The sequence below is a fragment of the Myotis daubentonii genome, chromosome 10 (assembly GCF_963259705.1).
Source record: "Myotis daubentonii chromosome 10, mMyoDau2.1, whole genome shotgun sequence".
Classification (NCBI taxonomy): Eukaryota; Metazoa; Chordata; class Mammalia; order Chiroptera; family Vespertilionidae; genus Myotis; species Myotis daubentonii.
The window spans coordinates 43,513,508-43,526,979 of record NC_081849.1 but is presented as its reverse complement, the minus strand read 5'-3'; the positions used below and the strand labels follow the sequence as shown (position 1 = coordinate 43,526,979).

Genomic DNA, 13,472 nt, shown 5'->3' with positions numbered 1-13,472 from the left:
TATCTTGTGGATACTGGTAGATTTGGTTTGGAGGGGGGCAAGATTTCCTTCATCTCAGATGGCTTGGGTTAAATAAATGAGTGAAACCAGAGGGAAATACATAAAGCGAAACTTTCTGTCACAGAACAGGAGAGAGATTCGTCTTATTCCTGGGTTTGGGTGTTTGTTAGTAGAGCTGTGGCGGTTGTAATCCCCACAGGTGCTCCATCGTCCTGGTGCCTCACCTTTGTTGGCTGCTCCGTGCTTAATAGCCTTTGCTGATGAGCTCTGAGGCCACACCCATCACCGCAGGTAAGTGAGGAAAGGGGGGCTACCCTGGGGAAGTGTGGAGTTGAAGACCGAATCCCCTCTTTCTTAGCCACTCTCTTAATCTGTCCTCTGTGTAGTCTGTAAACCAGCTTGCCTAACTCCTTTTTATTTTACCACGATAAACCCGAGTGGACAAGACAATAGATTGATATTTAAACTAGAAAGGACACAGAGCATTTCAGAAACTGTAAACATTTGGGAAACCAATGATAGTCGACCATCCCGTTAGGTTCTGATATTTTTTTAATGAGTGGTATACATCATTCTGCTTGAGTTCCTTAAATTCGGGAAGTTTTTGCAAAGATGGATCAGCTCAACCAGTTTTATATTTTGGAAGGATGAAATGTTACTAGAGTAAAAAAATCATTAAAAAAAATCAATCCCAAACCTATTTGTTTGAAATGGCTTATGTAAAAAAGATTTTATAGCAGCTATTTTCCATGTATACTCTGAATATGTTTTAAAACATTATTTCTAGGGATCGCATGTTAGATGATGCACTTTGAAATTGGAAACAAGGCTTGAGCCAGGGCAGGAGAAAATGACGAGAGCTGTCAGTGCATTTTCTGTGTCCAGGCTGGATGTGAAATAGTGGCCAGAAATCAAAACTCAGCTCTCACAAATAGTTTCTCAAGATTCACCCACAGCCTAGTTATCTTGTTTAAAGAGGTCCATGACCAATTTGATTGTGTTAGGCATCAGTTGTGCCTCTGAACAACCTATCTGATATTTCCTGCCTCAGACTGTCACATTCCATCAGCGGACTGACTTTATCTTGAGCAGCTGCTCATTCTGAGCACACTGTTCTAGCATTCCTGCCAGTTGCAGTCACAGCAGAAGTCTTTTTTGCCATCCAGTGCCATTGAACCCATTCCCCAGTCTCCCCTACTCACTCCTGAAAATCCAGGTTCTTATTTCAATGTGAGAATTCAGGGCCTGGTGAGCACTATTGTCTTTGAGCATCTGGTGTGGTTTGGATGTATTGATTAGTTGCTGATTCAAATGCATTCGGAAGGAAAAAGAGAATCTCTAACATCTGACTCCTCATTTTGTTTCCTTTAAGGCCAGTCCTGTTGGCTTTTCACACCTGCTCATCATTCCTGGGTGTTGTGCAAATAGTATGAGCATGTCTCAATGAACCAGGCCCTGGTTATTAGCCTGTGGGTCCCTCATATCCTTTCTTTTAAAAAATATTTTTTTATCGATTTCATAGAGGAAAGGAGAGAGAAAGAGAGAAACATCGATGATGAGAGAGAATCATTGATTGGCTGCCTCCTGCATGCACTCGAGCCCACAACCCGGGCATATACCCATGACCTCCTGGTTCACAGTTGACACTCAAACCACTAAGCCATGCCAGCCAGGCGGTCCCTCGTGTACTTGATTCTCCTCCTCTTCTCACTGTCTTCCTCAGTCATAGTTCCCTCACTAGAATACTCTCCAGTCGCTATGCTTCTTAAAGGCAGGAACTACATCTTATTTATCTCTTTTTTATTTATTGAAGAGTACCCCCCCCCCCAAAAAAAGATATCTCAATATCCTATCCCTGGAACATGGGAATGCTACCACATTTTGAGAATGGGCCTTTGCAGATATCATTGAGATGTGATCATTCTGGATTATCCAGTTGGGCCCTAAATCCAGTAACAAGTGACCTTGTTAGAGACAAATGGAGGAGAAAGCAGACAGAGAAGGTAATGTAATGACAGAGGCCACAAGCCAAGGAAGCTGGCAACCACTGGAAGCTAGGAGAGGGTGGGCTGGATCCTGCCCTCGAGCTTCTGAAGGGATGGGACCCTGCCAGTGCTTTGATTTTGGACTTCTGGCTTCCAGAACTGTGAGAGAATAAACTTAATTTTTTTTAAATTTAACTTTATTGTTGAAAGTATTACAGATGCCCCCTTTTACTTTCCCTCTACCAAGAGGATAAATTGTCTCCCTCCACCGAGAGGATACATTTCTGTTGTTTTTAGCCACTCAGCTTGTGGTAAGTTGTTATTTAGTTGCAGAAAGCGAATGTATTTCTATCCTTGGCACCTGGCACAGGACCTGACAGGTAGTTAGGTTCTTAGTATATTTTTCTACGGTAATAAATGATCTGTGGCTAAAAGACTTACAAGGAGAAATAGGTAAGAACAAGCCAGTTTTAGCTTATCCATACTTTCCCCGTTTGCTCTTTATTTAGGTTAGCAAAATAGTCAAGTTTAGGGACAAGCCTGTGCGCCTAAGCATTGTTACTGGGACTTAGGAAAAGCATTGGGAAATAATATGTCCTGCATTTTTATTGCCTGACTAGCTATGAAAGGTGAGAGTGATTTTCCAATGAAATGACAGGATGCTTCCCCAGTCTCCTTCCTACTTAGGAAGGTTGCTTCTCTGCATTCAGAATATAGGGAGCCCCTCCTTGCCTTGGAGCCCTATTTGAGCAGATTCTGGGTTGCAGAACAGGTGTGGTGCAAAGAAACCGAGATGTATCTTGTCATCTGGCCACTGAAATGGCCGGATATTTTCTAACCATTGTGATCGGTGAAGAAGTCCAGCTCACTCGCAACCCTCTGTAACAGTTTGTGTTCAAACTGTATGGATGTGAAGAGAAGTGATACTAGACGGTTTCTTCCAACATTAAAAGTAGAAATGGCCCTAACCGGTATGGCTCAGCGGATAGAGCGCCGGCCTGCGGACTCGGGGGTCCCAAGTTCGATTCCAGTCAAGGGCATGTACCTGGGTTGCGAGCACATCCCCAGTAGGGAGTGTGCAGGAGGCGGCTGATCTATGTTTCTCTCTCATCGATGTTTCTAACTCTCTGTCCCTCTCCCTTCCTTTCTGGAAAAAAAATCAATAATATATATTTTTTAAAAAAAGTAGAAATGGCCTGAAGTCAAGATATGCAAGTTACTTGGAGTGATTTATAAAGAACAGACCACTATCCACCATGCTGGAAAACCGTGATGGTTTTATTCTCAGTAGCTTGACATTAATACAGATGCTTTTTATTTTGTGCTGAGAAAAACAATCTGTTACACATAATGTAACTTGAATATACAACATAGAAACGCATCCTAAATTAGTTACAACAAGAACCTACAAAAACTTTATAGGAAAAAGTTACCTAATATTGCCACCATAGTTTTTAGTAGACGGACCCTGTCAGACCCTGTCACCAATGCTCAGCTCTGTAAACAATGGTTATTTCCATGTTCTGGGGAATCGTTAATAACAGGGGCACGAAAATCAGCCTAAAAAGTTCTAGCACATCACTATATACTGTACAGTCCTCAAAAATAATTTATTGTACTGTTTCTAAAAAAAGGTACTAGGGTTGTTCTTTTGCTCTGTTTCCATAGTCTGGAGCTGCACGCGAGCACTTTAGTCTAACAGTCTAAAAACACGAGAACTGAACCGCAATTCACAATCACAGAGACGAGGTGGTGGAGTCGAGGACTTCACGCCCATTGCACACCGTTGGGACATACGTGCTTGCAGAGGCTGGAAAACAAAGCAGGAGAGGAACGTCAGTGTTAGGCAAGTGGGCAGCATGGGGAACGGCACAAAGGATGCCAGGCACTCATTATTAAGTTGGAAATGAATTCTAACTTGGCTTTGGAAAATGCTCAGTGATTTCATACTGAAATACCTCCCTCAATGTCATACGTCTTGAAGAGAGTTTATCAGCATTATCATTGTTGAAAGAAGTCACTTGTGGGTTTAAAATTAGCTTTGGTAATCTATAAACTGGTTCAAACACTATGTGCAAAATTGAAAGCTCACTGCAATTTTCTTCAAGATTGTTAAATTAATTATGATTTTCAATACCTTAATTAATTTTGTTCTCTCTGGGCAGGGATGGCTCTTACATAGTTCCACGGGTCATCTGTGAACTCCTCTGCCTGAGAGAATGGTTTGCTATATTCTCATTGTTCACGTGGGTAACCTCAGTGAAAACCATAACAAGGGCTGGTGTCCCGAGAACTTCAGTTTCATAATAGTTCTCCGAAAGGAAGATATTTCAAAGGGATGATGTACTTGTTAATGACAATAGTGACAAACGGTGTCACGGTGTGAGTCTAACATGTTCTTTCTCTTTATGACACTTAAGTTTTTCAAGATACAGTTCATAGCTCTTGTTGTTTTGGAAGTTTTGTTTTTATGAGAAATCTAGCTATAGCTAAGCTCTATTTCACCCTTAATGCTTTTTTTTTTTTTTCCTGAATGAGCACAAAAGCAAGGAGCCCCTTTCTTCGTGGGATGAACTATGTAGCCAAGAGAATCAGAGATAATTCTACATTACCTTTCAGAGCTGTTTATGTCCCTTCCCTTGGCCTGTCCATCTGGACATGCTCTGCCTAGAAGGAGCTGATCTTCTTGGCTACCTGACCAAGCCCAGATCAAACCGACCAGTCAGCTGTCCCATTCCTTAAGGGCACATCTCTCAGTTAGTAATCAGACACACAAATGTCAAGCTCAAGTGTTCATGCCTGAGAGTGGACATAGTCCTGCTCTATAAAATTGCATTTTTCATTGGAATTTCATTAGACATGAAGGAGAAACTAATCATGAAATCTGAGATTACGTGGCATTCAGTGGAGGAGCATTAGCCATATTTGTGGCACTGAAGTCTTTCAGCAGGCCCACCATCAGGCAAGCTACAACCTCTCAATTTTGCAATGATTACTTGGCGAGGTAGGTGAGGAAATCTGTGAAGTCAAGTCTGTGTGGCTGTGTAAGGTCACAGCGGAGTCTTGTGACATGCTAACTCTTTTAGAGATGCTTCCCTTTTATCAATTTTAAGATGACCTTCAGTTTTCTCTATAATATGAGCCCCCTAAAAGCTATCATATCTTTGGGGGGTGGGGAATGGCATAACCTACATTTCCTGAAACATCTACAATATAGACATTTTAACACAATGTGTGCCAGATAAGTACTAGATGGATAGTGATAGTGATGATAATTCCAAATGTGAGGGCTTCGCTTTATTCTTTGCAGGGTTTCTGTATATACTTTATCTAATTCTAGCTTCATCAAAGTTAGGTCAGGTAGGAGAAAGAACAAGGCGAAGATCAAACCACAGTTCACTGGCCACTTAGGAGAGCACGTCTGGCCATTTAATATGTGCTCTTTCTGCAGCTTCTTTGTATCCAACTTTCTACTCGACATTTCCATGTGGATGTTTAATAGATATTTCAAAATCAAGTGCCAAAGCATAACGCTTGATTCCTTAACTTGTCCCTGTTTAGTTTTCATTTCCTCAGTGAAGAGTCTCAGGATCCAGCCAATTACCCAAACCAGAAGTCTAACATTATGTCCCCTTCCCTCTTTACCCCTCCCCCCATGCCAAGCCTGAAACCAGGTCCAGTCATCTCTGTCTCCACATCCAACTACTTCTAGCTTTGCATCTACCACCCTGGGCCAATCCAGCAATATTTGACTCTTGGCGACTGCACTAGCTGCACCACTGGTATCTCTGTCTCCACTCGGGCTTTCCTGTAATAGCTTATCTATACAGCAGTGAGAGTAAGTCATTTAAAAATGACTACACGCCTCCAATGGCTTCCCTCTGTGCTCTCCTTACTCTGGCTTATAAATCCCAGGTGATTCCCATGCCTCTCTGTATTCTCCCAATTCTGTGCCTCGCCCTCCCCCTCCCGCCCCCCCCCCCACTTTTTTTGCTTTTGTCCTCAAATAGAGTGTGTCTGTTTCTCAGCTGCAGGCCTTTGCAAGTAGCTGTTGCCTCTGCAAGAATGTTTTTTCTTCTCTTAATCACATGCCTGGCTCCTCCTTGTCATCCACATCTGAAATGTCACCTCCTGAAAAAGATTATCATCAGGCCATCTAATCTAAAGTAGCCAACCAGTTACCCTCTGTCACATTACCCAATTTTAAAACTGATTTTGTCTTGCCCTTTTTTTTATTAGTGTCTTATACTCTTGACTAGAAACTACACAGGGAGCTCTGATGTCTTTTTCATGATTTTATCGCTATTGCTGATCACAGAATACACTCTCTACACATATTTTCTGAATGATTGATTAAATGGTTGCATTTCAAAGAAGGTGGGAACCAACGGAAGTTTCAAGAAGGAAATAGCCTTTTAACCCGAAGAAATGACCAGCAAAGGTGAGGCCTGCGGGCAGCCTTGTGTGGGGACAGGTAGGCCTTGGTGCTTCCTAAGCCACATGGTGGCATTGCCCATCAACCACCCTTGCAAAGTGGCTCAGGCTGTCAGCATCCTCTAGCAGGCATGCTGCCTTTGACATTTTGACTAATCTCTTCATCTTTTCCAGGATCAAGTTTTATTACTTCTGTGCAGGGTTTTCATTTTCAGAGATTGAAGAAGTATGAAGTATAATGGGGGCAGGTCTAGGAGAACCAGGAACTGGTATATGCTAATGCCCCGTCTGTCTTGGGCTAGTCTAATACCCTCTCTCCCTGGATTTTTAAAGACTGCATGAGAAACCTACTGTGCTATGCCCGATACTATTGTGGAACTTGCATTGCTGTTCTTAAGTGTGCTCTTAGAATCTGCTTGCTCACCGCATTCTAACATTTTAAAATTGGGTGTATTTTGACTAGGTAAGCAACACATAGAGGGGCTACAAAGGTAATTGCATGGAACATCCTTAAGTTATAGTTTCAAATAACCTTCTACTAGACATCCCGGGGACATCATTATGAGAGTTCACAAAATAACTGAATCATCTACCTGCTTCACAGGGACATTAAAGGGAACGGCCTATGTTACAATGTCTAAACTCTTTGAGAGGAAGATAATATAAACTCAAGGTTTTCTTACAAATAGTAATAACAGCAAAAACACTCCCCAAACTCTTTCTGCAGCTGTTTCTTCCCTAAGCACATTTTAGTGTATTAAAGGGAATTGTAACTTGCATTTCCCTGCTTCTCTTTTACTGTTTCATCTGTAGCTTTTGCCAGTGTATTTTATTATGTAAAAAAAAAAAAATCTCATTTTTGTACATGCTGCTGAATATAGTAGAGGAAATTACTCTTTTATGAGTCTAGTATCTCAGTTACTTTGTCTTTCATAAATATTTCACATATGTCTCCCATATTAGTCTCTTTAATATTCCCCCAGGTAGTAAAAGATGTGTAAGAGCCCAGTACTATGTGTGTGTTTGCGGTGAGCTTTTGCTACTATTCTAATGAAATTCTCATGAGATTTTTAATGGTGTAAGTTAAGCCCATATTCTTAAGTGCGGTGAAGCAGATTTCTATAATCATCCTTTCTGTCAGAAATAAAGAGGCTGCAGGCTTATTTTGGGCTTTTCTGGGAGTGGGGATTAGTTACTCTAGGCTAAGGTGCTACTTTTTGCTAGTCAAGTTGAAAACTGAAGATGGCTGAAAAAGTGCCACCATTGATCACAAAAGGGCAGTTTGCACCCACCAAAAAGCATATTTTGCTTCTCAAACTTTGTAAAACATTGGAGCAGCCAAGTGGCAGTTTTGTCTCCACTGTGAAATTCATTTCTCTTCCACCAGTAATGCTTGCGCAGGCCAGGCTTTGGAGAAAATGGTGGTATTTTTTTCAGGGAATTAAGCCATCAATCAATGCTAAACATATTTATTTAATAGATTCTTATGGATGCCAAGTGTTAGTCAATCCAGTGGCTGAGACTTGGTTTCTGAGGACCAGTGTGTTACTGTAACTGTGTAATATATCAGACTTGGAAAAGGAGTAAACAAACATTGAAACAGAGACATTCCACCAGTTTGTTCCCATCTGTTCCATTTCCTTGTTCCTAGTGACCCAAATTTTTTTCCCCAGTATGTCAGCTTGTTTAGATATTTTAATGCTACGGTCACAGAAGCCAACTTCTACCAGCTGTTTGTTGCCTTGTCTTCCTGCTTCATCGGTGAACCTGTTTTCTTATTCATCGCCTTAATTTTGCTTGTGCTAGGGCCCCTTGGTCCCATTCCAGAAGTTCATCTGCTGATTAATATATGTTAATATCTGGGCAGATGATGACACTACTAGTCCCTGGTTTGGTAGCCTTGCTATGTGTCAGAGATTTTGCAGTGGAAGACAAAATCCATTGTTAAGAAATGTGGGCTAGATTCTCAGGGTAATGATTTTAAGCTGTTAACAGTGGATTTAAGAGGAAATTATATTCCTATGATGTGGGGGGAAAAATCTATGGACCTAAATGTGGAGTTAGGAGTTAAATGCAAAGACTTCTTTATTCAGTGATTCATTTCTTGTGAGACAAGATTCATGGAACGAGAAAATTTGGCGTGTACCTTTTTTATAACCCATGATGTGACTTAATTGCCTTTTCAACAGAAATTCCACTGATCTTCAACTAAATCCCTCAATCCATTGTTGCCACTTCACACTGTCATGCTTTCTTTCTAATCATGTTCTTTTATTCTCACCTCCCTCCCTCAAGAAACACAAACCCACGCTGGATGCAAGTAACTTGTAATTGAAAGGACTCAATAATTTTTTTGCATTTTTCTTACCTACTCTTAGCTGCCCAACATCTCTGGTTTCTCCTCTTTTCTATCTCAATGTGTTTTCAGGCAGGAATAAGAAACTTACCCTGAGGCTCCAATACCTAATATAAACTATAATGTGCCACTATGCCTAGGGATCAAACTCTGAAGCCAAAAGTGTTAAACTCTAATAAAATAATGTCAGACTCTAGTCCTCTTATCTAGTGGAGCTAATCTTGTTAGCTTCACCTTCAAAGTCCATATAGCATCTGAGCACTTTATTAGCTTTCATTGCTACCACCCTGACTTAAGACACCAACATCTGGAGTATATAATACTTCCTGCATGATGTCTCTGCTGCTCCCTGTCTTATATTCTGCCCCTACAGCTAAAATGATGAAAATGGTGCCTTTAAAGTCAGTTCACTTCTGATGAAACCCTTGTTTATTTCCCCAGTTATTTCAATAGAGAAATAAAAGTTCTTACTATGACCTCCAAAGTCCTACACGGTCTGCTTCCTCTCTGTCCTTATCTCCTCTCACTTTCACCCTTACACATTTCCCTCTAGCCACATTTGCCTCTTGATGTACTTCCACTTTAGACCTCTACTTTTGCTGTTCCCTCTGCCTGGAATGTCTTTCCCCCAGATATGGATGGACATGTTTCCCTTCTTGCATTTCCTTCATGTCTCGGCTCAAATCTGGCCTGTTTACAGAGAACTTGCCTAGCCACCCTATAAAAAAAGTAACTCTCTTTAACCCCAGGACACCTTATTTGTCTATGCCCTATATTATTTTTTGCACTTCACTTAGCAGCTGATAACAATACGTATTATTGGTTTGTCTGACTATGCCTACTCTTGCCTGTTAGAATGTAAAGCACCGTGAATGTAAGCTTAGAGCTGTGCCTAGGTCCAAAAGTTTCTTGAATGAATGAGTGAATTATCCATCATTTTTTTTTCATATTTACCTGTTAAGGGTCCCTTTCCTAAAGTCTCTGAATTAACTCCAGGTAGGGAAGATGTTTAAAATTGTTTTTTCATATGATAGGGATTTTGTGGTATCAGTACATAGGTAGCTCCCTTTTTTGGTGTTATTCAGAGAGTTTCACTTACTATGAAAAGGGAGTAGGAAGGAGAAATAGTGTAGCATAAACTGATACTAGACACTGCTTGCTTTCAGATATTCATAATCTAAAGTCAGTATATGGGCAGTATTTGATTATATGCATAATTCCTTTTTAATTAGCATATCTTCATAATTCTGATCATGGTACCATGTTCCCAAAGGCATTAATGAATTTGGGGTTACATGGAAATGTATATGACTATATGACTATAGGTATCTCATACAATATTGAACTCTGGTTTAGGAACCCCCTTTGAGCTACTGAGTTTATGTTACTTTCAAATATATGGGACGGAATGGAAAATGTACAATGTAATTTAGCTCAAGAAAGTGATACTTGCTTTTAAAGAACTATTTAAGCGAAAGAAATTACATTTTTGGTATATACATTTAGCTGGTCACCATCAACAATATTCCTTTGTTTTTTTAAAATCAAATCTCATTTTCCAAGCAGCTTTGTGGGTAGCCCCTCTGGAGAACCACACCTTCCCTGTGCAGCCGGGTAAGGGATCCTTGGGTCTCAGATGGGCATGATTTATGTCACTGAACGCCCTGGCATGGGCTTTGGAGAGGAATAAAATCTACACTCATGCTATAGAACAACATGCTGTCACGTGTGGCACTGAAGGAAAAGCTTTTGACTAAAAAAATTGAATTTTCAGATGCTAAGATTCTTATTGTCCTAATGGTCTCTGCCATGAATTTTGTAACTGAGCTGAGGCGGGAAATCCAGGGAGGCCAGAGGAACCACATAGCAGCTTTTGAGAGTTTCATCTCTGACTTCAGTTATCAAATTCCTGAGTGTATTTAATAGATAGGGCCCTGGTTTTCTCATCTAGAAATGTGGTTATTAGAGTAAATGATCCATAGCATCTCTTCCAGATCTAGCCCCTGGTCACTGTTATTAAGGAAGGTGGGCTGCATTTGCTTGGGGAAAACCAGCAAAATATTAGAGGTAAAGAGAAAATTATTTCAAGGTTGCAAAAGAGCAGTCGTGAGACAAATGGAAATGTTAAATAGAACACAGGAGAGGTATTAAACATCCATCTGCTAATATATGTAGGGTTATCTATTACAGCTCTCTATTCTCCCATCCTCAGTGAGGAAGGCATGAAAAGGGATGGAATGAGATTCCCAGGAAGGCTGTGGACGTGCCTTCCCAAAGGGAAAATGGATTGACATCTTTCAGATTTGGATGCTCTAGATGTATTTGGCCTGGAAGCAGATGGCTTAACTTGCCAAATACTCCAGGTTTCTCATGCATTAGTCACGGAGGATTTACGTCTATAACATCCCTATGCCTGCAGCAGGGAGACCATCATTCAGTCTGTGTTGCATAATAACTTGCTAATTTGCCTGGCCATGGAGCACATGGTGTCATTCTGGGACTCCCTGACCTGTAAAGGGGACTGACTATGCTGCTTTTCTGGACTTGCACTATAGAGAAGAAATTTGGGTGTTGCCTGCTACTTTATTCTGTTATAAAAAAAAATCATATTTGAACTTGAAAATGGCTTGCCCTCTCCTAATTGGGGTATCTTCAAAGGCTTGGCCATTGATATGTGCAAAGTGTGTCCCCAGCTGCTTGCTTTCTGCTGCGATAGCTCTGTGGGAAAATGTGCTGTGACTGACTAAAAGACTGTTCACTTGACCTTTCTATACTACTGATTCCTCCTTATAATGTGAAAATGCTTTGTAATAAAGAATCATTCTATTAATTGAGCAGTTCACACATTGCCCCCTAGACAAGTGCCCTTCTGCACAAGGTTTTGGCAGAGGAAATCAATCTCCACATGCCCACGGCTCCTCAGGGACTCAAACCTGGGCAGCATTACAGCAGAAGCCTCTTGGCTGAACTTAATGGTAATGACATGCATGTATCGGAATGATCACCATGAGCAAGAGACACACACATCCCCGTAGGAGAAAGTCTGTGCACATAATGGCTCTGAAGATGATCGGGCACACTCCATTTCTCACCTCTCTCTCCCCAGGCTATGCCGATGCAAACCCATATTAGTGACAACGACATTCTGACCTGCATGAGTCCTATAAGGGTTTTTTATGCTGCGTAACTTCACATGCACACCCAGTTTTTACCTTCAAAATTAATGCAGTTCTACTTACATTCACAGCATCCCTTCTTGATTGCCTGTCTGTGGGAACCAGCTCCTGCAAGCCCCTTTGCTTCTATAGCTGAACAAAATAAAAAATGACCTCTTTTCTTTCTCATCCAAATACAAAGAAAGTTTGCTTATGTGAGTGGGTGTGAGAGCAGCAGACAAGCATGAGTTAGGACTTTTGGGTCTCTGAGTACTGGTCTTGAAAAGAGCATTCCCAGTTTCACTAAATGTTTTCTGAGTGGCCAGGTGCTTCTGTGACATAGATGCCTTCTCTGGAGGGTTCTGGAGAGAGCTGGGGAAAAAACTGCACAGGGAAGTGGCCATTGGCGTCACAAATACCTCTCCCTCTCGGAACCCGTGCCTGTATCCTCTTTGAGGGTCATCTAAGAGGCCCTCCCTGCCCTGCACCCATACCAGTGCATAAAGTAGACAGGATAGTGTAGACTGAGGTTCTCAAAATGTACTCCTTGGATCACTTCCATTGAACCAGCAGGGGTGTCTTTTGCTCCAGACCACATGAATCAGAGTAGCTATGGGTGGGGCTTGAGAATCTCTACTTCAAAGAGTTGTCCTTTTTTGTACACAAATATTGGGAATTATTGGCCCAAAGGTATATTTAATGGAGAAAAGGTAATGTTTCCTTTATATTTATTATTCTGGCTCCCACTGTGTATTGTTAATAGCACACAAGTAAAATTGGCATTTTTTACACCTAGCAGTATTCAAATATTTTTCATATGGTGAGTTTTCTGAGATGGCCTTAAGCACGCTCTTTCTTTCATGCCTGCTTCTGAGTTTGGTCATGCTTTGCCATCTCCCTGGAGCTACTGCTCAGCTTTAAAAATCCAGTACCAATACTCTTTCTGCTATCAACCACCTTAGGGGTTTTCAGAGAGCGCACCTAGGCTCCAAGGTCATGTGGTATTTCTGCTACTCTCTTGCCAGAGAATTAACTGGGAATTAATACGACTACACCTTCAGTCTAGGTGTATCATGTTGCTGTAATCTCTGGTAAGAGGGCAGTACTGATTAATTTAGGAATTGGAGAGTGTTTCATGACAAAACTGGCCACAAATTCTTTGAGAGGTGGGGACCCCTTAAATCTGGGCAGACACTGTCATGCTCTCTACAATCCCATGTGGTGAGGCATCCCGCCAAAGTGCCAAGCGTCAGAGTGAAACCACTGTGGACCCTGCAGATCAGTTCAGTCTGAGGTGATACTGCAGAAGGACTCCAGTCAAGGCCTCATGGAGCATAATAACTGCTCAGCCAAGTCTTGCCTGAATTCCTGACCCACAGAATCATGAGACACAATAAAAGGGTTGTTGTTATAAGTCACTAAATTTGGGGGCTGTTTTCTCTGTGAGAATAGATAACTATTGTGTGTGTGTGTGTGTGGGGGGGGGTAGTGGTGAGGGGTTCATTTTTACCTCTGGAGGGAGTTAAACAACCAGCAGCAATA

At 41.5% G+C, this 13,472-nt stretch overlaps 1 protein-coding gene across 2 annotated transcripts in view; it reads right to left on the bottom strand.

Moving 5' to 3' along the window:
* Positions 1 to 3,242: 3,242 nt before the first annotated feature.
* Positions 3,243 to 13,472, bottom strand: part of GRM3 (glutamate metabotropic receptor 3) — a 192,963-nt gene continuing 182,733 nt past the window's right edge. Inside the window, exons 6-7 of one of the 2 annotated variants that reach the window (XM_059712178.1) lie at positions 12,015 to 12,083; positions 3,243 to 3,795 (exon numbers count right to left, since the gene is read on the bottom strand). In XM_059712178.1, the coding sequence (XP_059568161.1) occupies positions 3,722 to 3,795; positions 12,015 to 12,083 (143 nt within the window). In that variant the 3' untranslated portion in view covers positions 3,243 to 3,721. The remainder of the gene's footprint in view (positions 3,796 to 12,014; positions 12,084 to 13,472) is intronic. The other variant, XM_059712179.1, reaches the window with a different exon arrangement.